This window comes from Apodemus sylvaticus, chromosome 7 (genome assembly GCF_947179515.1).
Source record: "Apodemus sylvaticus chromosome 7, mApoSyl1.1, whole genome shotgun sequence".
NCBI classification, from domain to species: Eukaryota; Metazoa; Chordata; class Mammalia; order Rodentia; family Muridae; genus Apodemus; species Apodemus sylvaticus.
In genome coordinates, this window is record NC_067478.1 from 53754866 (window position 1) to 53780057 (window position 25192).

At 46.2% G+C, this 25192-nt stretch overlaps 1 protein-coding gene across 2 annotated transcripts; it reads left to right on the forward strand.

The window, feature by feature from the left end:
* Positions 1-1869: 1869 nt before the first annotated feature.
* On the forward strand, positions 1870-23866 carry Mapk6 (mitogen-activated protein kinase 6). 2 transcript variants are annotated; one of them, XM_052187794.1, is made up of 6 exons: positions 1870-2036; positions 12156-13329; positions 14975-15119; positions 17460-17624; positions 19849-20050; positions 21626-23866. In XM_052187794.1, exons 2-6 carry the CDS (start codon positions 12775-12777, stop codon positions 22719-22721), a joined length of 2163 nt encoding a protein of 720 aa, XP_052043754.1. In that variant the 5' UTR covers positions 1870-2036; positions 12156-12774; the 3' UTR covers positions 22722-23866. The 2 variants fall into 2 exon arrangements, with proteins under 2 accessions (XP_052043754.1, XP_052043755.1); XM_052187795.1 differs by lacking the exon at positions 1870-2036 and adding an exon at positions 2354-2696.
* Positions 23867-25192: the final 1326 nt, after the last annotated feature.

Sequence of the window (25192 nt, forward strand, 5' to 3'; positions counted from 1 at the left end):
AGTCTGGGGGGGAAGGGTTTGCCCAAACTGTTAAAAGGTCTGGCGCCATTAAAGTTTACGGCTTTGATCAGTGAACATTGACTTGGCCGCAATTTCTTTTCGCCCCTCTTCCCTATAACCCCAAAATTCTCTCAACAGGTAACCCGGTTTACATGTGGCTGCGGGCAGCTACAAAACTCATCAGGGTAAACAGCCCCCTCCTCAGCACAATTCCTCGGCTTACCCAACATTAAACTCTCCCCTTTCCCATCCTAACCACTTTCCCATCTTACACCACTCAGTCCCAGTCCGGTCCCCTCGACGGAAGACCTGCTGTAAACCAAATCCCCCAAACCTTGTACCTAACTAACTCACCCCTAACCTCTCTTTTAAGATACTACAAAGACTTAACATCGTGGACTCCCTTGACAGCTACAAAACAACATGGCTGGCTTTAATGGAAGTCAGGGGAAATACATTATAAACTTTCTGAGGAGAAGCATACTGCTTGCTATTTATGCTCACCACCCCGGGGGTCCAGACATTAGAGGAAGATGGAAGTCCGAGAGTGCCATCAAGAGGGACTGGAGTGAGGACAGAGCAGGTTGGTGGCACTGAACATCACACGTCCACTACACTCAGCAGCTGTAAATCTTGGGTTTTTTTTTTTGTGTGTGTATGTGTGTTTTTGTTTTTGTTTTTTCTTCCAAGACAGGGTTTCTCTGTATAGCCCTGGCTGTCCTGGTAAATCTTGCTTTCTATTGGCATTACTAGACTTCTGGTTTTCAGATGGTATTGCTTTAAATATAATAGAGCTGGGCTCAGCAGCCTAAGCCTATAATCCAAGCTCCGGGGAAGCTAAGGCAGGGAGATTAGGTGTGCTAGGGCAGGCTGGGTTATATAGAGAGATGCGGTCTCACAAAGCACATATTTTAATGTATCTCCGTATTGGAAAACACTGAAGCTCGTCTCAAGCTCTTAACTTCAAGTAACAGTGTCACTTCTGAAGGGGTTTACTGCATACAGTGGATAATGCACTGCTGTGGCCATATTTTCTTTAGGATGGTCAATTATCACTAATAAAAAGGGCTAACCAAATCTCTAATTTCTTTTCTTTTCGTGAGACAGGGTCTCAGTGGTCTGGACTGGCTTTGAACTCACTATGCAGCCCAGGATTAGCAATGGGTACACCAACAAGCCTCCCTACCTCCTACTGAGACAGGGTCTATTATAGAGGAGGCTGTCCTGGAACTATGCAGACTAGGCTGGTCTCAAACTCACATAGAAACTCTTTCATTTGCCACTACTCCCAAGCAAACTCTGTGTTTTTTACATCTAAGTTCCTAAATACTTAAATTTCACCCAAGCCCTGGAAGGGCAGCTAGCTATCCACCTCTCTCAGCACAACTATGTCTAACTTGCCTGGTCCCAGCGATCTTAACAAGTCAGCCACTCTGCTGCTGCCTGAGCATTGGCTCACAGCTTCTCAGAACCCCTCACTCATTCCCCTCCTTGGTTACCGCGGATGCTTCTGGAAGCACCCGACGGGCCTCGGGGACCGATCCCAGTAGCCTCCCCAACACCACCTTAAGTTTAAGTGCTCAGCAATCTGGCCTAGCATATTCGCCCTCGGCCTCCTCCTCCCGACAGCCTGTGACCCAGCTGCCGTTCAGAGGCTCGCCCAGCCAGGTCACTTGGTACGACACCCTGGGCGGTGGTTCAGCTGAGGCCGGGGCGTACCCGCCAGCAGGCCGCGTGCAGCTCCGACCGCCCCCGCGGCGCGCGCAGTCACGGGCGTTGGAAATTCCGGCGCGTGCGGCTCGCGGCTGGCGGGGGGCGGGGCCGCCGTGGAGTGAGCCTGTGACGTGAGGGGGCGTGCCTCCGGGAGGCCCCGCCTCCTCTCCGCGCCCTCTCTGGCGGGTCGGGGTTACATGGCGGCGACTGCGGCAAAGCGAGAGCCTCGGAAACCCCGCTGCCGCCAGCACAGCCGGAGACCTGAGCCGACCTTGGGGGCTGTCCGCGGGCCCTGCACTCTCTCGATGAGTCGGAGAAGTCCCGTGAGTGTGTATGTGTGTGTGGCCGTGTGCGGGCCGGCGCGGGAGGGAGCGGCGGAGGGCCCGGCGGCGGCGCCGGCTCCCGCGTCCATTGTGTGTGACCCTCCGGGCGGCCGCCGCTCAACAAAGGCGCTTTTGTTCCGTGTGCCCGCTCGGCCCTGGCGGCGCGGCCGGCTGCGAGGGCCAGGTCCCCGCGTGGGGCTGGCGGCGCGGCCGGCGCGCCCCTCCCACCCGGCACGCCCCTCGCCGGGCAGCCGGCCGCGGGTATAGCTGGCGGGCCTCGCCGCCTGAACCGGGGGCAGTGCTGCGCGGGTTCGAGTCCCCGCCGCCCGTGCCCGCTCCGCGGGTTCGAGTCCCGGCCAACGCGCAGGCGAGGGCGGTGGTCCAGGATCGCTTGAAGCGGTGGAGGCTTGTCCTCCTGGCTCGTTGCCTCCCTCAAGCTCTCCTGTCTCCTCCCCCGAGCCCGCCCGGGTGACTCGGCCTCAGCTGACTCCGGCCGGGCAAAGTCTCCGGCACGTTGCGTAGCGCTCTGCTCCTGCCCCTAAGTCCGCCCAAGTTTGTGCCTGGCGGTCCACGAGGTGCCGGGGACCGGCCTGGGACAGGGCTCCCGACACCTTTCCGGACGTTAAGGTGTGATCCGGAAAAAAACACCCTGATGAAAACGTACGTTACCGGTTCCAGGCCTCCTCGCCTGGGGCTTGTTATACTCGGACTTGGAGTTGTGAGGAGTGGAGGGCTTTCGGCCGCCTTTTGTTCCTGCCTGGCGTGGGCTCTCCGGCTCAGGTGCCTGGGGGAAGCTGCGAGCAGCAGGCTCCCTTAGATCGCTTTCGTGTTTTACCTTTTCTTGGATTCGAAAGTGGGAAAGATCGAGCGAAGGGACCTGGTAAAGGGGACTTAGGTCTCCTTACTGTATTTGAACAGTTCGTGTTCGTTGCTAAGCGTCCGGAGGCAGTATTAACTTTTTATGGATACAGATAATTGTCAGAGAAGGAAATCAAAAACATTCTCAGGCCATCAAACGAAGACCAACTAGCTTCAGAATAATTTTCTAATTGTTGATTATTCTAGCGTGTTTATTTTGGTAAAATTCTGGGTTTTGACGTTCTGTTTCTTTAACGTTGGAGAACTGAGTTGGAAGGAATTCGAGTAGAGAGGAATGTAGCGTCTAACTAGGGTCCGGTCCTCAAAGGGTTTTTGTTGGGTGCTGAGACAGTCGCCACGTAGTCCCAGCTGGGCTTTGAGACACGATTCTCCTGCCTCGGCTTCCTGCTGGGTTAACGCGTGTGCACCATTATCCCCAGCTTTAGAGTGTCTAGAAATGACAGATTTTAATGTTTGGAAATAATTTTGAATTGGGTGGAAGAAACATATCTTTAGCCTGTAGTTGTTTGTAAGGTGCTTTAACATATATGTTCTATTAGTTAATGTAATTACATCATAAATCTTGCTCTATTGATGTTCCAATTAATAATTGTCGTCTCGGAAGCTTGCCAGATTTGAGCAGACGGTTCTGTCGCTTCAGTATTACTGTTGGGGGGAGGGAGACCCTGGGAAAATGAAACATTGTTTAAAATCAGCTTTCTATATGAGGGTATTTTGGAGTTTAGTCATTTGCAGAAGAGGATTAAAAGGAGCCTGCCCACCTTTTGCGATTAAAAAAGACTCTGGAGAGGGACTGGCTTGCAGAACATTTAGTTTTGCAGTAGAAAAGGCACCGGTTTTAAAGACAAGTGTAAGTGCCGAGAGCTCTGCAGCATTTTATGTAAGTTCCTGGAGGAGTGAGAACTAACTCACAACCTAGTAGGCCTGCCGACGCAGGGGACCCCGTGAAGGGCCTGGGGTCCGGTGGAGGAGGCCCAGGAGTACGACTGCAACTTTGGAGCCGGGCGGTGACTCACCCTGCTCAGTGCCGCTGGTACTACGTGGCTTTTTTTTTTTTTTAAGTGATAGCTAAAGTGTTTATGTCCATATCAAAAAATCTCTTCTCTGAAGGATAGTGTCAAAAAAAAAAAAAAGTAATGGCTTCTTAAGTTGCCTTTTAAAAGGCTATCCAGTACCCGGCAGGTACAATTGTGTCACATTTGTTGAGAGAAAAAATAAAGTCAATTGCTGTTTAGTTGCTGAAATTAAATGTTTGATACTAACAGGTCTTTGGCTGCTAGTAAGAGAAATTTGTTAGGAAGTTATATATGAAGGACAGACAGTTCTTGTTATATATGAAGGGCAGATAGTCTTGGTGGGAATTGACTAGGTTTCATTGATTATCTAGACGGTATTGGTTTAAGTGTTGTACAAATACCACCAGAGTTTGGTAGGAACTGTTAAACATCCTTTCTTGTGATATTTATGCAATTTCTGTATTTTAAAATTATTGTTTTTATCATTATGGATTTTTGCCTGCATGCATGTCTGTGCACCGTGTGACTGGTACCCTCAGAAAGGCCTGAAGAGGACATTGGACCCCCTGGCACTGGGGTTTCAGAGGGTTGTGAGCTACCGTTTGGATGCTTGGAATCAAACCTAGGTCTTCTGGAAGTGCAGCCAGGGTTTGTAACTGCTGAGCCCCGTGAATTTTCTGTTTTAATAAGGACAAGTTGAAACAGGCATTGTTACACACACTGTTTTTAATCAGTTTTTAAAGAGATAAACTGAATGAATAGTTCCAAATTTAGGATTTAAGCTGAAGCTTGGTGATAAAATAGACAGTGGACAGATTTCATTGCCTGCACTTAACAAACTGGCTTAAGATGAGGTTGAAGGAACAGAGTTGGGGCTGTGCTCGTTTTTTAAAGCTGCCGCTGCGTGGGCAGAGCCCACGGGCTCTGAGTCTGAAGCAGGCAGCCGGGAGAGTGCCGAGAGTGCCAGGCCAGAGCGTCTGAGTGAGTGAGTGAGTGAGTGAGTGAGTGAGACCTGCCTAAAAGATTTTGAGGGGGAAAGAAGACAGATTGAAGAGGGCTGTTTCCTAAGTGAGGAAATAAATACAAATCTCCCTACCCATTTGTTATTTTCTCTACACTGTTCATTTTCTGAAAGTTCCTCTGGAAGCTTCCTGGCAGTAAATGTATGGTGGGTTTGAATGACGTCTTTGGACATTTTGAAATTGTATTGCATGCTTTACACAAGTAATTTTAACATAGATTAAATCCATCCTCACTTCTCTTACTAAAGGAAACACAAAAATACACATGTAAAAGGACTGAGATTTTTCAAAGCATCACATGACTTAGAAGTTGAGCATGTGGGCTTTTTTTTCGAGACAGGTTTCTCTGTGTATCCCTGGCTGCCCTGGAACTCACTCTGTAGACCAGGCTGGCCTAGAACTCAGAAATCCACTTGCTTCTGCCTCCCAAGTGGTTAAAGGTGTGCACCACCGCGCCAGCTGCAGGTGGGCTTTTTAAATGCAGGTAATCAGTGGTTATACATACTGAGAAGTTAAAAGCCAGCTTCCTCTGAGGTCTGGATCCCTGAGGCGAGGTGGGGAGCCTGTCTCCACTGCTCTCCGTGCCTTATTTGCATTGCTCCTGTTAAACCAGGAAGATACCTCAGAAGTCTGTGGTGACACTGCTGGCACTCCTCTGCCAGCTCTGGGGAGTGCCAGCTCTGGGAGGCTGCTTTGTGGACTCTACACTATAACCTGCCTCAGTACCAGGGTCCCGGTCGGTGTTACTGCTCAGTACTCAGGACTTTACAAATATAAAAGTGACATCACTGTACTCCATGGCTTCTTGCCCAGGAACTCTTCGTGTGTGTTGATGTTATTAAGGTGACAGTGGCTCCTGAGAATCCAGTTCGCTCTTTTCTCTCTGAATTGTGTGTTTGAAAAATGCAGTATGTCCTGATGAGGCAGCCCTCCCACTTTTGTTTTGTTGAGACAGCTCCCTACATAGCCCAGCCTTGCCACAAATGGATTATCCTTCTGCCTTAGCCCCCTGAGATCACAGCCATGTGATAGCCAGCTTGGCTGCTAGGGTTTGATGTTTGCTTTGCTTTTATATATATATACGGTTTATTTAAGACGGGCAGTGGTGGCACATGCTTTTTAATCCCAGCACTTGGGAGGCAGAGGCAAGTGGATTTCTGAGTTCGAGGCCAGCCTGGTCTACAGAGTCCAGGGCTATACAGAGAAACCCTGTCTCAAAAAACCAAAAAAAAAAAAAATTATTTATTTTATGTATACCTTAGCTGTTTTCAGACACACCAGAAGAGGGAATCTGATCCCATTATAGATGGTTGTGAGCCACCATGTAGTTGCTGGGAATTGAACTCAGGACCTCTGGAAGAGCAGAACAGTCAGTGCTCTTAACTGCTGAGCCATCTCTCCAGCCCGCTTTTTTGTAGTTTTAAAGATTTATTGCTGGGTATGGGGCTCACCTTGACTGCTAGTATTTGTGGGGCAAAGACAGGGGGATGTATCTTTGAGATTAAGGCCAGCCTGATCGTGACAAAACAAACAAGACAATTATTATTAGTTTTTAATTTGTGTGTATATGCTCCTGCCTACACAAAGTACCAGCGGAGGTCACAAGAGGGCGTCAGACCCTCTGGGCCTGGAATTATGTGCAGTTGTGAGCCTCTCAAGTTGGCTGCTGAGACTCAAACTCTGGTCCTGCAGTAGCAACAAACACCCTTAACCACTGAGTCATCTCTCTGGCCTCTTCTTTCTTTACTGTTTAAAGAGTCTGTCTGAAGAAGTGTGCGTGCGTGCCTGTGTGCGCGCGCGCTTGTGTGTGTGTGTGTGTGTGCGCGCTCGCGCGCGCGCGCTTGCGTGCCTGTGTAAAAGACAGGTTCTGAAAATGTTTTTTGGGCTGGCTCTGAATTCCTTGACTCTTCGGTGATTCTTCTGCTGTTTTAGAAGTAGGGGCGATTTATAAAAGTTTTATCTTTTAAACAAGTCAGCCCTTTAGAAACATTGAATGTTGATAAAGTAAATGATATATCTTTTTGTTTTGTTATCAACTTGACATAAACTAGAATTATCTTGGAAGAGGGATCTCAATTGAGAAAATGCTTCCATCAGATTGGCTTATAGGCAAGTCTGTAAAACATTTTCTTAATTAATTATTGTGGGAGGTCCCAGGCAGATATCTTGAGTTTCAGGCCAGCCTGGGCTACACATGAGAGCCTGTCTTCAAACAAACAAAAACAGCCCCGAACAAACAAGACAGAAAGCAGGCTCAGGAAGCCAGTAAACAGGGTTTTTCCATGGCTTCTGTTGGAGTTCCTGCCTTCTGGATCCTGCTTTGCCCTGACTTCCCTTTATGACAGACTGAGCAGTAGGTGACGGAACGCCGCCTCCTCAGTGGTCTCTTTAGTCCTCTGTATTTTTCACAGCAGTGGAAAGCAAATGAGGACGTCAAGTTTTCCCTTTGATTTTCATTTCATTAGGAGGCTTAAAAGTTGTTAGCACGTTGGTCTGGTGAGGTCGCTCAGCAGGTCAAGATGCTTGCCTTGCAAGCCTGGCGACCTGAGATGAAGCGCAGTAATTCATGTGAAGGTGAAAGGGGAGAACGGATTCCAGAGTTGTCTCTGACCTCTGCATGCATGCCGTGACAAGCACGGATCATAGACACAAAAGCTACACATAGAATTGAAAAAGGCTTTGGCGTGTAAGAACCGTAACATTTACTTCAAGGAAATTTGAATTTACTCTGCAGCCATGAAGCTCCGCGTGTGTGTTTGAAAGGGTGGCGTGGATGTTTTGCTCCAGCTGCATCCTTTGACCGTGAAGTAAACTGAGGCCAAGTTTGATCTAAGGCTGTCGCACTTGGGAGCTCTTTAAGGACTCAGATGCTGGCACGTCCAGCTCCAGGGCGTTAGAAGCTGCACCTTACTGTGATTCTCAGGGAGTGAATGCATATCCAGTTAAAGGCTGTGCTCAGACACGGGTGGCCCTCAGCTGGTTAGTGACTGGTTTCCAAAACCCAGTTCTTGTGAATTCTTTCTCCTAGTCCTCCTGAACAAAGGGAGTGTGAGGGTGTGGAGACTCCAGTCGCCTGGCTTCCTTCAGAGGTTGCAGGCATGTGTGTCGTCGTGTGTCCCACCCCCCCACCTCCCCACCCCCTCACCCCCGCTCTGTGAGGTGAGGTGCTGGGTGTTGGGCAAACATTACCAAATAAGCTGTATTCCTAGTCTAAACTAGATTTTTTTTTTTAACTAAATTTGAAATTAGATATCTAAGTCTCAGTTTGGTAATTCTTCCCTCCTTTATGTACAATCGAGTGATGGTAGGTTTTTTTCCCCCAGCTTACTTTATGCCTGGGTATCCTTTTAATGGCTGTCAGAAAGCAGTGGCAGTTTCCCGATACCCCTCTTAACAAAGATAATCTAAGTTGCAACAATGCACACACATTTCCTTCTTTTCCTCTATTGGATCAATCCCTAGTACCATAAAATCCAACGAATGAATGAATGAATGAATGAATGAAAGAATGGGTCCTTCAGTGGAGTCAGTCTCCATCTGTGTCTTATGGTTACCCTGTGGAACAGTATAGTGCAGACATCCCAGAAAATACTGTGAACTATGATAGGATTTATAACGTCTTCCTTTCCTATTCTTCTATGGCGGCAGCCTCTTTCTCGGGCTCTGCTGCCTGGGCTCCCTCCGCTTTCACAGAGGCTGCGTCTGTGGTTACGTAGAACACAGTTCCCTGACACAGTCTGTCCCTCCACCTCCACACAGGAAAGGGGGGGTGTAACAAAGCTCAAGTGCTTTTGCTTCTGCACTCCCAGGGTTGAAACCAGCTGCATTTTCCTGTTGACAGGTTTTCATGTTCACGGTGGGTGGGGCTCCCGAGGGAGTGCCTGGAAAGTGTATCTGCAGATACCCTCCAGGGGCCAGGCTAGTCCTTCGAGCCTAGAAAATCCGAGAATTGGGCTTGTCTCCCCCAAATGGCTTATCACCTACCTCATTGGGTATGCTGCTTTATTCATTCAGCACAGGTTAAAGGGCACCTAGTAACTGCCAGATGTATGGTCAGAAAATGCTAGTAAAACTGCTTAGTCTCAAACCTTTTAATTGAAAGCAGACAGCCACCATTGCGGAGGAGGGACGGTGTCTTGGGAGAGAGAGGAAGAGTAAAGGGTCTGGAGAATAACCCTGGAGAAAGGGAGAGGGCTGTAAGACAGAAGGAAGGAAGTGGGGAAGAAGCAGGAGGCACGCGCTCAGCCTTGGCTTCTCTGAATCAGGACAGAACACAGGCTGGTTCCCCCAGCGCTCTGTGGTGCCAATACAGCACTGGCAATACCGGGAGCCTTCAGGATACTCTGAATGACAGAATGAGATGGAGGGCTACAAGAACTGACTCAGATTCTTAGAGCTGGTTTTTTTTTTGTTGTTGTTGTTTGTTTGTTTGTTTTATGAATACACTACATCTGTCTTAAGACACACCAGAAGAGGGCGTCAGATCTCATTACAGATGGTTGTGAGCCATCATGTGGTTGCTGGGAATTGAATTCAGGACCTCTGGAAGAGCAGTCAGTGCTCTTAACCACTGAGCCATCTCTCCAGCCTGACTCTTTGAACTACTAATGCCTTGATTCTCTGTGCTCTGGGTCCTGGTTGGGATAACACTTCCTCAACTCTTTTGGGTGTGTCTCTGAGATAGATGTGTGACCTACTTGGGTCTGTCATAGGCCAATATGGGGATGACAGGTGTAGATGCTTGTGTGAGACCTTTGGTGCACTGAGTGTCAGTAGTAAAGGTCATGTCTTCACTAGCTTAGAAAACAACTCTTGGGCTTGTGGCATAGTGACAGAGTAAGACGCCAAGTTTTGGGGGTTATCTGACCTATCCTGACTGCCACACAAATCCAAAAGGAATCTGTAGACATCCAAAAGTATCTGAAGAATTGCTCAAATGTTCATGATCCTGTGTTTGTTCCTATATTTCTTTAATCTTAGGTCAATGTGGCATTTTAGAAGCAAAATCTCATGGCGGTGCAGAGCTTTAATCCCAGTACTCAGTGAGTTCAAAGCCAGCCTGGTTCTTGTAGCGAGTTCCAGGCCAGCTGAGCTACATAATGAAACTTTGTATTCCTTCATCCCAAGGAAGTCTTAGCCAGGAAGAAGATACATAATGGATAGAGGGTAGCTCGTAGTTACTGATTCTGCAGGAAACAAGCCTGTCAGGCCTTGCTGTTCACCCCGTGTTAAGTCTCTCTCTAGCTTCCTGAGATGATTGACGGTCCTGGTTTATACCACTGGTCTCCTTGAGGTCCAGATCCTGAAAGGGATAAGGCTTCAGGCTACTCGACCTGAGGAGCAAGGAATAACTGTGAGCAGGCAGCTAAGCTGTGGCCTTCTATGCCCTGGGAACTCAGTAACTGGAGAGTGTAAGGCATGATGGCAGACAAGGGTGAATTTGATAACAGTACCATTGTGCCAGGCTTAGGAGACAGAGTAGATTTCAACCCGTCCCTTCCCAAGGCAGCTGGCTGAGTTCCAGTTAACCCAGGCTGCTCACTTGACTCCCTAGAAGAGCAAGACTGTCACTCTGAACAGGCTAGGTGGATTCTTTAACCTAAGAAGCTGCAATGTGCTAGTGTGTGTGCGTGTGTGTGTGTGTGTGTGTGTGTGTGTGTGTACATGTGTACATGCATACATTTAAGACTGTTGTTATATAGCCTTCCTGATACATGTCTAGTCCAAAGTTAGAACTTCTGTAGAGTTGGGGGCATTATTACCCCCCCCCAAACCCTCAAATGAACAAAAACCCAACAACATAAAAAAAAAGCGTTTCTCTAGGAGCTTACCTGAAGGAGAAATGGTTAGTCCAAGGATGGTTCCTGCCCGTTCTTTCCTTTCTGTGTTTATGCTGTGTTGCTTTAATGTTCTTTTATTCCTAGGTATAAAGAATTTTCATTTTCTGGGTCAGAGTCTCACTTTGTACCCCTGGCTGGACTTGAACTTGCTATTTAAAGGAGCCTGGTTTTGAACTCAAAGAGATCTATCTGCCTCTGTCTCCCAAGTGTTAGGATTGTAAGTGCACGCCATCATCAAGTGCAAGCGTGTGATAAACTGAGTCTGGTCCTCAGCACCCAAGTAAAGGCCAGACATGGTGGGCAAGCGTGTGCGCGCACCACCTTCCCCGCCCACAGCCCAGGTTTGCAGTTGGGATTGTTAAGATACATTGATTTCCCTGACAGTCAGTGATGTCCCAAGTGAGCTTCCCAAAGGCTGCTTCAAAGTGTGCTCTGCAAACTCCTCCTGTGCTGCTAGACTTTGGTTACTGGACACTAACACTTAGGTGACATTAATAACACAAAGTTCCAAAGAAAAGCACTAGTAACATTTAACCTTTCAAATGAATTTTACGTGTAAAAAGTTCTATACAAATATTAAGTTGCCCCGCCTGGTGGCATACACCTTTAATCCCAGTGCTTGGGAGGCAGAGGCATGTAGATCTCTGTGAGTTCAAGGCCAGCCTGGTCTACAGAGCAGCTCCAGGACAGGCAGAATTACACAGAGAAACCCTGTCACAAGCAAAACAAAATAAAAAGGTAAAAAATTGCAGTTTCCCATACTGGTTGGCATTTTGTGGGGAGGGATGTGCGTGCATGCGTGCCTCTTTGTGCAGACAGATACCTGTGCTCATGCAGAGGCCAGGGGACGGTGTTGGGCGTCCTGCTGTATCATTCTTTGACTTACATCCCTGAAACAGGGTCTGGTGGTCCTCCTGATCTACTGCCTGCAATGCTGGGTTACAAGCTTTTTATATAAGGACTAGGATTTGAGCTCAGGTCCTGATGTTTGCACAGCCAGCCCTCTTAGCCACTGAGCCATCTTCTTAGGTTCCCTGTTTGCCATTTCTGAAATGCCAACTTGGTAAGCCTGTTCCAGAGAATTCATCTGGGGAGCTAACCACTTGACTAAATGTGGTGTACCAGGGTGAATGGAGGGAGGGAAAGACAGGCAAACAGAGACTGAGAGACTTTTATTCTGTAGCCCAGGCTGGCCTGGAACTCAATGCAATCAATCATCTTACACAGCTTCCTTAGGTTATAGGTGTTATGTCGCCATGCCTACTGTAGACCCTGTGAAATGCCTTGGTGCCCTGTCATTCATTGTACAGATGTGAAATGTTTCCTCAGGTGGTGATTTCCCCTTTTTTGTTCCCACCTCAGGTTGTATCAGAGTAAGATGGACGGTAGCTTTGACTGTGATTGTGGTGAGCTGGAGCCACCTGATCACTAAGAAGAGACGCCTGTCAGCCAACATCACCAGGGCTTCCTGTTGAAACACAGCGACAAGGAAGCGAGGAAGCGGAGGGAACTAGTGCTTCCCAGCGCCTTAGGATGCTGCTCAGGACCAGTCCAACACTGAATGTATCTGCACTGTGAGAGGATGTCCACGGAGGCCTGCCGGGCGCATATTTATTCACAGTTTTGTCCCATGTTAAGTCAGTTAGCATAGTAAATCTAAGTGCATAGTATGTCATTTCATTCCGTTTGAGTTTCTTGAGTGTTTTCTTTAAATGTCTGCAGAGTTGCTGCCCTTCCCTGAACTATGAGCGCTGCAATCTTCTTAATTCTCAGTAGGAATAGAGATTTTTGAGCTTTAAGTCTGAGGGGAACTCAGCGGGCCTGGTTGGCGTCTGCAATGAACATCAAGAAACCATCGTGCTGTGGGAACGTGATTGTTTTCCTCCCTTTTTGAGAGATCTTTCCTTTTGATGCCAGTTTTCTTCCTTGTTTACACAAGTTCAACAATTTGAAAGGAAAAGGCAATTGTAAGGGTTTCAAAATGGCAGAGAAATTTGAAAGTCTCATGAACATTCATGGCTTTGATCTGGGCTCTAGGTACATGGACTTAAAACCATTGGGCTGTGGAGGCAATGGCTTGGTTTTTTCTGCTGTAGACAATGACTGTGACAAAAGAGTAGCCATCAAAAAAATTGTCCTCACCGATCCCCAGAGTGTCAAACATGCTCTCCGTGAAATCAAAATTATTAGAAGACTTGACCACGATAACATTGTGAAGGTGTTTGAAATTCTTGGTCCCAGTGGAAGCCAGTTAACCGACGATGTGGGCTCTCTGACGGAGCTCAATAGCGTCTACATTGTTCAGGAGTACATGGAGACAGACTTGGCGAACGTGCTGGAACAGGGCCCTTTACTGGAAGAGCATGCCAGGCTTTTCATGTATCAGCTGCTACGTGGGCTCAAATATATCCATTCTGCAAACGTACTGCACAGAGATCTCAAGCCAGCTAATCTTTTCATTAACACTGAAGACTTGGTGCTGAAGATAGGCGACTTTGGCCTGGCCCGGATCATGGATCCTCATTATTCCCATAAGGTACGTAGAAAGCCATCTCCACCCAACTTCCAAACTGATGCTGGGTCTGTTCCTGATGCAGGTCTGCTTTCATTTGCAAGCTCTAGGTTGAAGGTGAAATGGAATCCCAGTTAAATACAGCTTCCTCAAAGTGGAGGTCTTAGCAGTAAAGTCCTTTTTTTTCCTTTTTTTAACATTTTTTTAAAAATTTATTTATGAGTGCATACCAGAAGAGGTCATCAGATCCCATTAGATGGTTATGAGCCACTATGTGGTTGCTGGGAACTGGAACTCAAGACCTCTGGAACAGCAGCCAGTGCTCTTAACCTCTGAGCCATCTCTCCAGCCCCAGTAGTGAAGTTCTGAAGTATACAACTTTTTCAGTTTGTGTTTTGAGTTTGTAATCAAGATACCTTGGATTCTAGTGCATAGCCTAACCTAACCGCCTAACCTAACCGCAAACTCACTTGTCTTCAGCCTCCTAAATAGTGGGATTCCAAGCATGTGGTGCCATATAGTTATTTATTGTAAGTGAAATTCTTACTTAGTTATTTGGGTCTGGTGTTCTATTTGAAGCTTTCCCAAGTTTTTAAGTTGTCTTTTGTCCTTTTGATGATGCTGAACTATTCTACACTGCACTATAGCTGTACATTATTTAAATGAAATCTAGTTTGAAATTTAAATTTGCATGAACAACTGTCAGTTAAATACAGCCAAAAAGTCACTTCATAGCAACTTCCCTTTATAAGCAACTTTTTTTCATATAAGAACTTAATAGTGTCTTCCAAGCAGAACCCTCGCCTTATGTGGCATTCCAAAGCCATGTCTGGAACAAACAAATCTTCACCCATGTTGTCTTACTGGATATCTTCTGTCCATTCAAAAAAAGGAGAGAGGGTGGTGGTGAGATGGCTCAGCAGAAAGGCCCTTGCAGCAAGCCTGATAGCCTAGTTCCCTGGAGCCCACACCATAGAGGAGGACAGACTCTTCCAAGCTGCTCTCTGACGGACACTTGCTCTATGGTGTATGGCTGTTGGCTCTCCTCCCTCCTCCCTCAGCCATACAGATTAATAAACAACCTTTACCATAGAGGCTGAGTCCCTGCAGAGCACAGTGAGGTGTGGACAGAGCACTGGAAGGAGCCACACCCAGACCTTTACTCCAGCCTGCGGATCACCTAGCTGTGTCCTTAAGCAGACTGGCTGTGCAATTCTCTGACCTGCAAAGCAGTCTCTGCTAGTACAGTGTCTGTGTTGTTCTGAGGCTGGAACAAAGCCCTGTGGACCAAGAGTGGGGTGTTGGTGAGAGAATCCCCCTCTCCGTATGATAACTAGGAGTGCTGTGTTCTCTCCATCACCTTTCCCTCTGATCCAAAGTAAGGCTGCTCCCTTAAAACTTGTGGTGAGACCTTGTTTCTCTTCTGAAACAAGTTGAACTTGACCTAGACTTGCCATTAAGGCCCCTCAGTTTATTCTGCACTTTTTGCGACAGTCACCTTAGAGAATCCCATCTCTCAGGGAATGTTGTAGCCTCTAGAAAGAGCCTTGAAAATGGACTTAGAAGTGAAAAATAGTAATTGAGAATTTTATGGCTTTTTTGGAGGATGATTTTTCCCCCTTTCTCTAAAGTAAAGGATATTGAAATCTGTTTGGCGTTTCTTTTCCAGGGTCATCTTTCTGAAGGATTGGTTACCAAATGGTACAGATCTCCACGGCTTTTACTTTCTCCTAATAATTACACTAAAGCCATCGACATGTGGGCTGCAGGCTGCATCTTTGCTGAAATGCTGACTGGTAAAACCCTCTTCGCAGGTCAGTATTATATGGGAAAAGTGTATTAGAAGTCATTTCCTCTCTAAGGCAAGATTATATAAGATTTCAAAGAATTTATTACAGTCTGGAATATTCACATGCAAAGATAAAATGGTGTTTCTATTACTTAGAAATGAGAGCATTTATTCACATCCTCGCTGAGTTGCTGTAGTGTTTAGTTAGCACCCCGGGGTTCTGTTATGTGCCAGCTCATTTAGAAACTTCAGTGCTTTGTGGATTCTCTCTGTTGGCGACCTGTCTTAAGTCATGTCTGATTCTCATTAGTCTTCTCCTGGTAAACTTACTGCTGGGGTCCTCACAGTGAGGCAGGGGTAAGGAAACAGCCAAGTGTCCTTAAGGAAACATACCTAATGTACACAGGTTACTCGTTTAAAGCGAGTTTCAGCTGGAGATGTGGCTCTGGGTTCCAGTACTCATGGAGCCTCGAGTTCAAACCCCAGCAATACAGAAACTGTGTGGTCAGAGTGTTTGTGGTATATTTGGGGGTTATGTCTGATTTTAGCACAGCGCATCCTTGTGAAGATAGCTGTTTCGTTTCCCCAGCTCCTGCTCACTGTCTCTCTGTGCATTGTTTGTTCTGCACATTCCATGTGGACGAGGCCATGCGCTGATTGGTCTGTTTTCTCGTGGCAGTGTTGTTGGGTCATTCATGCCCATATGCTGTCGGCCACACCGTCCTTCCATTCAGTAGTTGGTGGATGTTTGCGTTTTCACTCTTTGGCTTTTGTGAACAGCGTTGCTGTGAACGTGTGTACCAATTTCTATGTAAGCATGTTTTCATTTCTCATGGGTACACACCCAGCCAGCATAGGACAGCTAGGTGACACATGGCAACTCAGGTTGAAGTTTTGAAGACTAGACAGTTTTCAAAAGCAGCTGTGTGTTGTCTGTTTCCCAGTCCGCTGAGAAGTGTGAAGTTCTACTTTCTCCACATCCTCACCAGCACTTGAAAGAATTGTGTGTCTTTGTTGAGCATGGTCATCCTGATGGATGAGCAGGGCATCCCAGCGTGCTTCCTGATCTCTTGTTTGTTGGTGTAGGATCTTACACCTGAGCTCAGGTTAGCCTTCAGCTCACGGGCTGTGGACTCATGAGTTCTCCTGCCTCAGCCTCCTGGCTGCTAGAATCACAAGGGTGACTTACCCTGCCCAGTTTCCTCTTACTGGCCTTTTAATATCTTCGTAGATATCCATATATATACCTTTTAGTTGGGCTGTCCTTTGTACTTTGTACTTTGTAAAGAGATTCTTTACATACTGTGGGCATAGAGTCTCTTAATCAGATATAATTTCTGTTTTCTCTCATGCTGTATACAGTGTCTTCCTTTTATTTTATTTTATTTTATTTATTTATTTATTTATTATTTGGTTTTTCAAGACAGGGTTTCTCTGTGTAGCTCTGGCTATCCTGGAACTGTGTAGACCAGGCTGGCCTTGAACTCAGAAATCTGCCTGCCTCTGCCTCTGCCTCCCAAGTGCTGGGATTGAAGGCATGCGCCACCACTGCCTGGCAGTGTCTCCCTTTAATGACAGTCTTTTGAAGCACAGAACATTTAGTTCTGATGAAGGCCAGCTTTTACATCTTTTGTGTTTATGTATCTGAGAAACTGCTCTCTACATTTTTTTTTTTTGATTTGGTGGGTTTTGTTTTGTTTTTGTTGTTGTTGTTGTTGTTTTTTAAAGACAGGGTGTCTGTATAGCCCTGGCTGTCCTGGAACTCACTCTATAGACCAGGCTGGCCTTGAACTCAGAAATCCGCCTGCTTCTGCCCAGAGTGCTGGGATTACAGGCGTGCGCCACCACTGCCTTGCTACTGCTCTCTACTTTAAGGTCACAATATTTATTCTATGTTTTCTTTAAAGTGTTTTATAGTTTTAGCTTATTTTGTTTTTGTTTTTTTTGTTGTTGTTGTTGTTCATGACAGAGTTTCTATGTATAGCCTTGGCTGTCTTAGAACTCTGTAGACTAGGCTGGCCTTGAACTCACAGAGATCCAGGATTTGTTTTGGGTTGAATTGTGTGTGTGAAGAACAAGGGTCCAATTTCATTATTTTGCTTGTGGATGTCTAGTTGTCCCCGAGTCTCTTGGTGATAATGTTTTTATTTACAAATCAATAGTAAGACACCTTTAAGACAAAAAAAGAGTTGGTCATAAACATGAACCATCTTGTGATCTTTTCTCAACCTTATCTTTTGCTTTAAAGCAGGTCACCAAGACTCAGTGAGGAAAGAGTAGGAAAGACTTTGAGGATGTATTTCCTGCTAGAGAAGGGGCAGCTGTGGCTGGCTCGTTCACATGGTGTGGCGTCTGCTTCCCTCAGGTGCACATGAGCTTGAGCAGATGCAGCTGATTCTAGAGTCCATCCCTGTTGTGCATGAGGAAGATCGGCAGGAGCTTCTCAGCGTGATTCCCGTTTACATCAGGAACGACATGACTGAGCCACACAAACCGCTAACCCAGCTGCTTCCGGGGATTAGTAGAGAAGGTATTGTGACTTGGAGTAACTAATGTCTCTGGAGGCTTCGAGTTGGGGGCTTCCAACTCGAGGTGTGTTCTTTTCCCTGAGTCTGTGGGGCTTCAGGGGGGCCCAGGCCTTTGACTCCAGCACTGCCCTCTTGACCTGGCCTTTAGGTTTTCATCCATTTCTTTGCTTTCCTGGAGTCTAGAAAACATACCCCATCCCCTAAATCTTTTTTTTTTTTTAAGATTTATTTATTATATTTATATGAATAAACTGTAGCTATCTTCAGACACACTAGAAGAGAGCATCAGATTCTATTACAGATGGTTGTGAGCCACCATGTGCTGGGAATTGAACTCAGGACCTCTGGAAGAGCAAACCGTTGAGCCATCTCTCCAACACCCCCCTCCCCCCCATTTCCCACCTCCTGTGGGTAAGTATATCAAATTACTAGCTCTGGATTAGCTGCAGTGGAGTTCTGTCAGTGATAGACACCAATCAGGTATGCTTATGAATATGACTTATTTTCTTTATTAAAGTAATTTTATGGGGCTATATCTATAAATAATAATTTATAGATTGCTTAGTGGTTAATAACAGCACAAGCCCAGAGAACCCAGGTTCAATTCCAGTACCCACATGGTGGCTTGCAGTTGTCTGTAACTTAGGTTCCAAGAGGCCTGATGCCTTTTCTTCTAACCTCCCTGGGCATCAGGCACGCATGTCATACATAGACACAGGCAGAACACCTGTGCTTAAAGGGGAGGGCGAGTTAAGCCAAATTCTAAAAGAAAAGCATACAATCACTTGTCTCTTTTAAAATTGTCAGCTTTCGTGATGAGAGTCCATCGGATCAAACTCAGGTTGTCTGGCTTGGCAGTAAGCACCTTTCCTCCCGAGCCATCTCGCTGTCCTAAATTAAGATATGAAGAGTTTGAGTCAGGGGAGGGCAGAGGTCTTGATGGCAAGGACAGAAGAGCAAAATGCAAGCAAAAGTGTTTGACCACATATTTATTAATCCAAATGAACAAACATGTAATCACAGATGTTGGTGGTTGGGGCTGGGGTGGAGCTCAGTGAGAGCACATGCGCTTGTGCATGTGCACCAGGTCCTGGGCCCAGTCAGCACTGACAGCACAGTCTGAGCACCTTCATCTGCCACTCACGCATCCACTTTATCATCCGCTCCTGGTGTTGAGTGTGGTTGGAGTTGGTGTGTATCAATGTGTGTAAAGTGGCCAGTATTAGGAAAGTGGGCACCATTTTCTCGGCCATGCTCTGAAGGGATCAGTGCACCGCTAAGAAGGGGTATCTGTATTTAGCATCCGCAGGCTTCCCCATCAGTGGTTACAACAGACTTTAGCTAGACTGTGACTGTTTTCACAGCTTGAGTTCTGCGAGCTCTCGTGTTCTCAGCCTTGCCATAGCGTCTCTGTCTTCTGGAGTACACACACTTAGCCAGTCACGCAGCGACACCTCTGAAACACTGTTAAATGAGAAACAGGGGGTGTATGTTTAAAGCTGTCCAGGTTGAGCCCTATGAAATTGCTGCCAGTCGACAACTTTTTACTGATAAGAGCAATTTTATATGGCTCAAGATAATACTATGGCCAGTTATAAAGAAAGGGGCAATGAGATTTCTTTTAAATCTTTTTTTAAGGATTTATTTACTTATTTCATGTATGTGGGTACACTGTCGATGTCTTCAGACACACCAGAAGAGGGCATCAGATCCCATTACAGATGGTTGTGAGCCACCATGTGGTTGCTGGGAATTGAACTCAGGACCTCTGGAAGAACAGTCAGTGCTCTTAACTGCTGAGCCATCTCTCCAGCAAAAATTAGCACACCTTTCAATAGTGGAATCTACTTTTTCTCATGAGTTGTTTGTGGTGGTGCTGTGTTAGGAGCAGGAGATACTTGTTAGCTTGAGAGGGGGTCTCGCTTCCTGGCGCTCCTGCTCTCACACACTGTCTAGACTTGGCTGGTGCTGATGGCCTTGAACTCAGATCTGACTTCCTCTGTCTCCTGAGTGCTGGAAGTAAAGATGTGCCACCAACCTGGTCTACAAAGTGAGTTTTAGGACAGCCTGGGCTACACACTGCATAGAGAAACCTTGTGTGGAAAAGGCCGGGGAGGGGGAGAGGAAAGTACCCCCACCCCCACCCCATGCCCAGCTCGGCACCGTGTATTAAATGAGCCTGGAGCTCCCAGTGTTCTTCAGCTGAGCCTCTCCTCCTTCCCTCAGCACTGGATTTCCTGGAACAGATTCTGACCTTCAGCCCTATGGACCGGCTGACAGCCGAGGAAGCACTTTCCCATCCTTACATGAGCATCTACTCCTTCCCCACGGACGAGCCGATTTCAAGCCATCCTTTCCACATAGAAGATGAGGTGGACGACATTTTGCTTATGGATGAAACACATAGTCACATTTATAACTGGGAAAGGTAAGTAAATTCATCCTAAGTTAGAAAAACAATTTATTGAATTTTCAGGGCACTGTATGTTGTGTACTTTATAGATGTCTTAACATTTTAATAAATGATGTCTTTGGGAATACCTTTTATGGAATTGTGAAGAAAAAAATGAGAAGTCATCTTGAAATCTGATTTTAAACTTTGGATTTTATAAAATCAAAGTGTTTAAAAAATTATGAACCTAATCTTTATCATGAGGCTAAACCCCAGGTCTGTGTGATAAACAAACTCTTGGTTTCCTGGATCTAGGCACCTCAATGAGTAGACATTTTTATTCCTTGTACATGTGATAATTTAGTTTTCCAAATGACATAGAAGTAACTTTTTCAGATACTGTAAAAGCTTAGGCCAGGTTCTGTGAAAGCGCTTGTGTGGTCTGTGTACTGTGAATTGACTGGGTGACATCCACTAAAATGGTGCCCTCCGCAGCCTCCTTTTAGTGTTCCTGAATTTCAGAGATGCTGAGCTGTACGATCCTGCTTCAGTGGGGTGCTTCCCATGACAGTCGGCCGGGAGCCGAGTCTTCAGGTGACTCGATTGTAGGCAGGATTGAGAATCACACGAGATTTCAGCTCCCACGTTTATGTTTTGAAAGAAGGGGAATTAAACATGACACCCACCTGTGATCCAGCTCTCAGGAAAAGTCTGCCACCTTGGCTGCAAGGCAGTACCCCATCTTGTCGAGGTGTTCCTTTGCTCACCCCATTTTCTGTCCCTTGATAGAGTTCCCACAATACCCAGATCCTTCCTGACCTGTACACTCTCTGGTAAACTTCAGTTATAACATCTGACTCCTTCCTGTCCCAGCCTCAGTTGGGGTGTCAATCTGCTTCCTTTGGGTGTGGCCTAGTTGCCTTGCTATGCTGTGAAAGTAGAAATAGTGCGTGAGCACATGTGTGAGCACACACACACACAGATGATGGAGTTCATTTCAGCATCCCCACCCCCCAGCTACCTTTGGGTATGGTCTAGTAGTTGCCTTGCTATGCTGTGTAAGTAGAAAAAGCATGCACGTTCCTTCCTCCCTCCCTTTCTTCCTCTCTCTCTCTCTCTCTCTCTCTCTCACACACACACACACACACACACACACACACACACATACACACACAATGGAGTTCATTCAGCATCCCCCTACCTTATTACTGCTGAAACTAAGATTTGTAAAATCCCTGCCCACAGTTAGTGTGCTAGCCTCTTAGATGGTCGCCTGTGGATAAGACTAGAATAGAGAGCAAAGGGTGTGACTGAGAGGTGGACCTCCGCTTGCTTAAGAACGGAGGACCTGGGGCCATCGTCAGATGTTGCCTTCTCGAGTTTTAAATGGGAGCATAGCTTCCAGATGGAGATGATAAGTTCTGGTGGGAGGGAGTCTACCTCTAACTCACAGGCTGAGGCAGGAAGAAGGCAAGTGTGACGTTGGCCTGGATGTGTATAGCGTGAGACTCTTAAAAACTTAGCCAAATGAAAAGCACTCTATTTCCACAGAGAGCACACTGCATTTGAAAGTGAAGTCATCCCATGGAGTAATGCCTGTGTTTGCTTCAGGTACCACGATTGTCAGTTCTCGGAGCACGACTGGCCTATTCACAACAACTTTGATATCGATGAGGTTCAGCTTGACCCAAGAGCTCTGTCTGATGTCACCGATGAAGAAGAAGTTCAAGTTGACCCTCGAAAGTACTTGGATGGAGACCGAGAGAAGTATCTGGAGGACCCCGCCTTCGACACCAGCTACTCTGCTGAGCCTTGCTGGCAGTACTCAGATCACCACGAGAACAAGTACTGTGATCTGGAGTGTAGCCACACCTGTAACTACAAAACAAGGTCGTCATCATACTTAGACAACCTGGTGTGGAGGGAGAGCGAGGTTAACCATTACTATGAGCCCAAGCTTATTATAGATCTTTCCAACTGGAAAGAACAAAGTAAAGAAAAATCCGATAGGAGAGGCAAGTCCAAGTGTGAGAGGAACGGGCTGGTCAAGGCGCAGATCGCCCTTGAGGAGGCGAACCAGCAGCTGGCAGAGAGGGAGAGGGGCCAGGGCTTCGACTTTGACTCCTTCATCGCAGGGACCATTCAGCTCAGTGCCCAGCATGAGTCTGCTGACGTAGTTGACAAGTTAAACGACTTGAATAGCTCAGTGTCCCAGCTAGAACTGAAAAGCCTGATACCCAAGTCAGTCAGCCGAGAGAAACAGGAGAAGGGAAGGGCTAACCTGGCCCAGCTCGAAGCCTTGTACCAGTCCTCCTGGGACAGCCAGCTTGTGAGTGGCGGGGAGGAGTGTTTCCTCATCAGTCAGTTTTGTTGTGAGGTCAGGAAGGACGAGCACGTGGAGAAGGAGAACACCTACACCAGCTATTTGGACAAGTTTTTTAGCAGGAAGGAGGATTCCGAAATGCTAGAAACTGAGCCAGTCGAGGAAGGGAAGTGTGGGGAGAGAGGCCGTGAGGCGGGGCTTCTGAACGGGGCTGGGGAGTTCCTCCTCAGCAAGCAGCTAGAGTCCATAGGCACCCCACAGTTCCACAGCCCAGTGGGATCCCCACTCAAGTCCATCCAGGCCACGTTAACACCTTCCGCTATGAAATCTTCCCCTCAAATCCCTCACAAGACATACAGCAGCATTCTGAAACATCTGAACTAAACCCTCAGCAGACAGTTCTCTTTGTTCTTCATGAAATGTGTTGTGTCTTTTTTTATCACTAATGTTTTAAGTCATTTTTTTTTTTTACTTGAATCAGAAGGTGTCATTAATTTGCAAGGATTTTTCTTGGTTCTCAGTTTGTAAAACAGACTTTTTTTCTACATGTGAGTTAGTTTTCATTTGAACTGGCATGTCGTTTGCACACACACACACACACACACACAAAATCGAGCAAAACAATGCAGTGCAGGAGGAGACAAGATGCGCCAGGATGAACAGACATTCTCATAGACCAGTGACCTGCTTTCTGGGAAGCAAAACCTTGCCTTGAAACTTACACAGTGAGACTGTACATAATTGCATGAAAAGATCTATTTTTTTCCTGAAACATTTTTCATTCATTAGTATTTTCAAGTTTTTCATACTGTACACATTTCTTAAGACACATGATACCAGCAGCAACTGAAAATGAATGCCGAATTTGGTACACATGTGTTATCTACCTCAAGGTAACAAAAGTATGTGGCGAAACATAACCCACCCATAGTGCTCCACGGCGTATGCACTTCTATCTAGCCAGCGTTTATCGTAGTAAACTATTGAGACTCGTTCACCATTTATAAATGTCCTGGTGTTCATTCTTTATAGTGAAGTGTTAAATACATCACATCTTATTTATTTTTAGCAAATCAGTATATTTTCTGTATTTAATTATAAAAGTTAACTTAGTTTGAAGTTTATTTGCAACTGCTCTTCTCATTGGCACTGTGGTTTGTTGCCTGCCGGGCTGAGCCACCAAGGCGTCAGCTCGCCCTGAGGCTGTCCATGTACGTTAAGTAAAGTACTCACTGTGTATAGGAATCTGTATTTTGGAGGTGCTTGATCTATCTACAAAGAAAAAAATTAGGAATTTATTATAAAATGCTCCTAGAAGTCTTAATGGTGTTTATTTTTTAAAAACTTGTAATGTTAGACTTGTGTGCATGGAAGTAATTAAGGTACATCATTATTGTAGTTTAAACATTGTACATGATAAGCCTTCTCCCCCCACCCCCGTTTTTACTGTATGTTTTTATTGAATGATCTAGTCCCATCCCTAGGCAAGCATGAATAAAATTAGGTTAAATGTAGCATGTCACCACTCAGTCTTTTAGAGTTTGTTTGTCTGTTTTATTTTGCTGAATCCTGTCTGTATCTTTGGTTGTCCTCTTTGAAGAGAAAAGAAAAATAAAGATGGCCAGCAGGCACGGCTCCTGTTTGACTCCTTAGAAGGAAAGTGAGCACCGGGTGTGTCCGGTGATGGTGTGCTCTGTCCACGAATGCTGCGGCTCTGCCCCAGCACAGATAGAAGATATGCTGAGTCAACAGCCTGCTCGTCCCTACATGAAAGGGTGGTCTGTCTGTCCAAAACCTTTGTCCTGGTATACCTTCATACATTCAAATGGGATAACCCTTTATGCACCTCAAAGCTGTTAAAACCTGGGGAAGCTTTGAGCCTTGCAGAGAAACCTCTATTTGCTCCTCAGTAGATTGCCTTCTGGGCCTGGTGACAGTAGGTAGCAGGGGGATCAGGAGTGGAAGGACAGCTTGGCCTCCATGAACACAGCTGTAATAATGTGTTCGCATCTGAGGGAGGCCAGGGGTTTCTTTCTTCCTGGGAAACTGGCTCCTGAACTTATTAATATCAACTTAGTATTGGGAATGGTTGGACTTTCATTAAAAATTAGACATTTTAAAGCCATCTAAGGAGGAGGACAGATAACTACATTGGAACTATATAAAACATGCTTTGTGGGGATCTAGGCTGGGTATTTCTTTCTCATTTTGTTCATCAGACAGGGACTCAAGTAGGCTCGGCTGGCCTGGGCCTTGACCTGATCCTCCTGTCTCTGCCCAAGTGTTGGGGTTATAGCCATGAGACTCATGGCTATAGGTGGTACACTATTTTAGGAGGATTTAACCCAGGGTCTGAGCATATGAGCCAAGTGCCATCTGAAGTACATATATTTAAGATGGGTTTTGTAATGCAAGGCATGGTGGTGGGCCTCCGCTAATCCTATCACCTGGAAAGCAGAAGCCAGAGGATTGCCCAAGGTCAGAGCCAGCTGGGTCTAAACAGTGAGTTACAAGCCAGTGAGGTTACGTGGGAAGGTGGATCTGGAAAGACACATGAGTCTGGTGTATAGCATATAATTGGATTTTTAAAAAACCCATATAGCCATTTAGTCAGGAATCTGAATTTATTGTTTTGTATCTTGTATTTGTCTCACTTTCCCTATTTTGTTGCCTGACTTGTGTGCAGTGTGTGTGTGCATTTCTGTAGGCATTTTCTTTTGCAGTTACCATAGGAATTGTATAAAACATTGATGGTAGCATTGTTTCAACCTGATAGCAGCTTTAACCATATGCAGAAACCACTTCACATCCATCCTTGTGGTAGCAAGGGTCAAACTTTGGCCTTTTAATTTTTT

Bases quoted from the DNA above. Each gene is read 5' to 3' on its own strand.
- Mapk6 (XM_052187794.1), top strand. From the start codon at position 12,775: ATGGCAGAGAAATTTGAAAGTCTCATGAACATTCATGGCTTTGATCTG. The intron at 17,625-19,848 runs GTATTGTGACTT...TCCTTCCCTCAG, and splicing joins TCCGGGGATTAGTAGAGAAG to CACTGGATTTCCTGGAACAG. The intron at 20,051-21,625 runs GTAAGTAAATTC...TGTTTGCTTCAG, and splicing joins CACATTTATAACTGGGAAAG to GTACCACGATTGTCAGTTCT.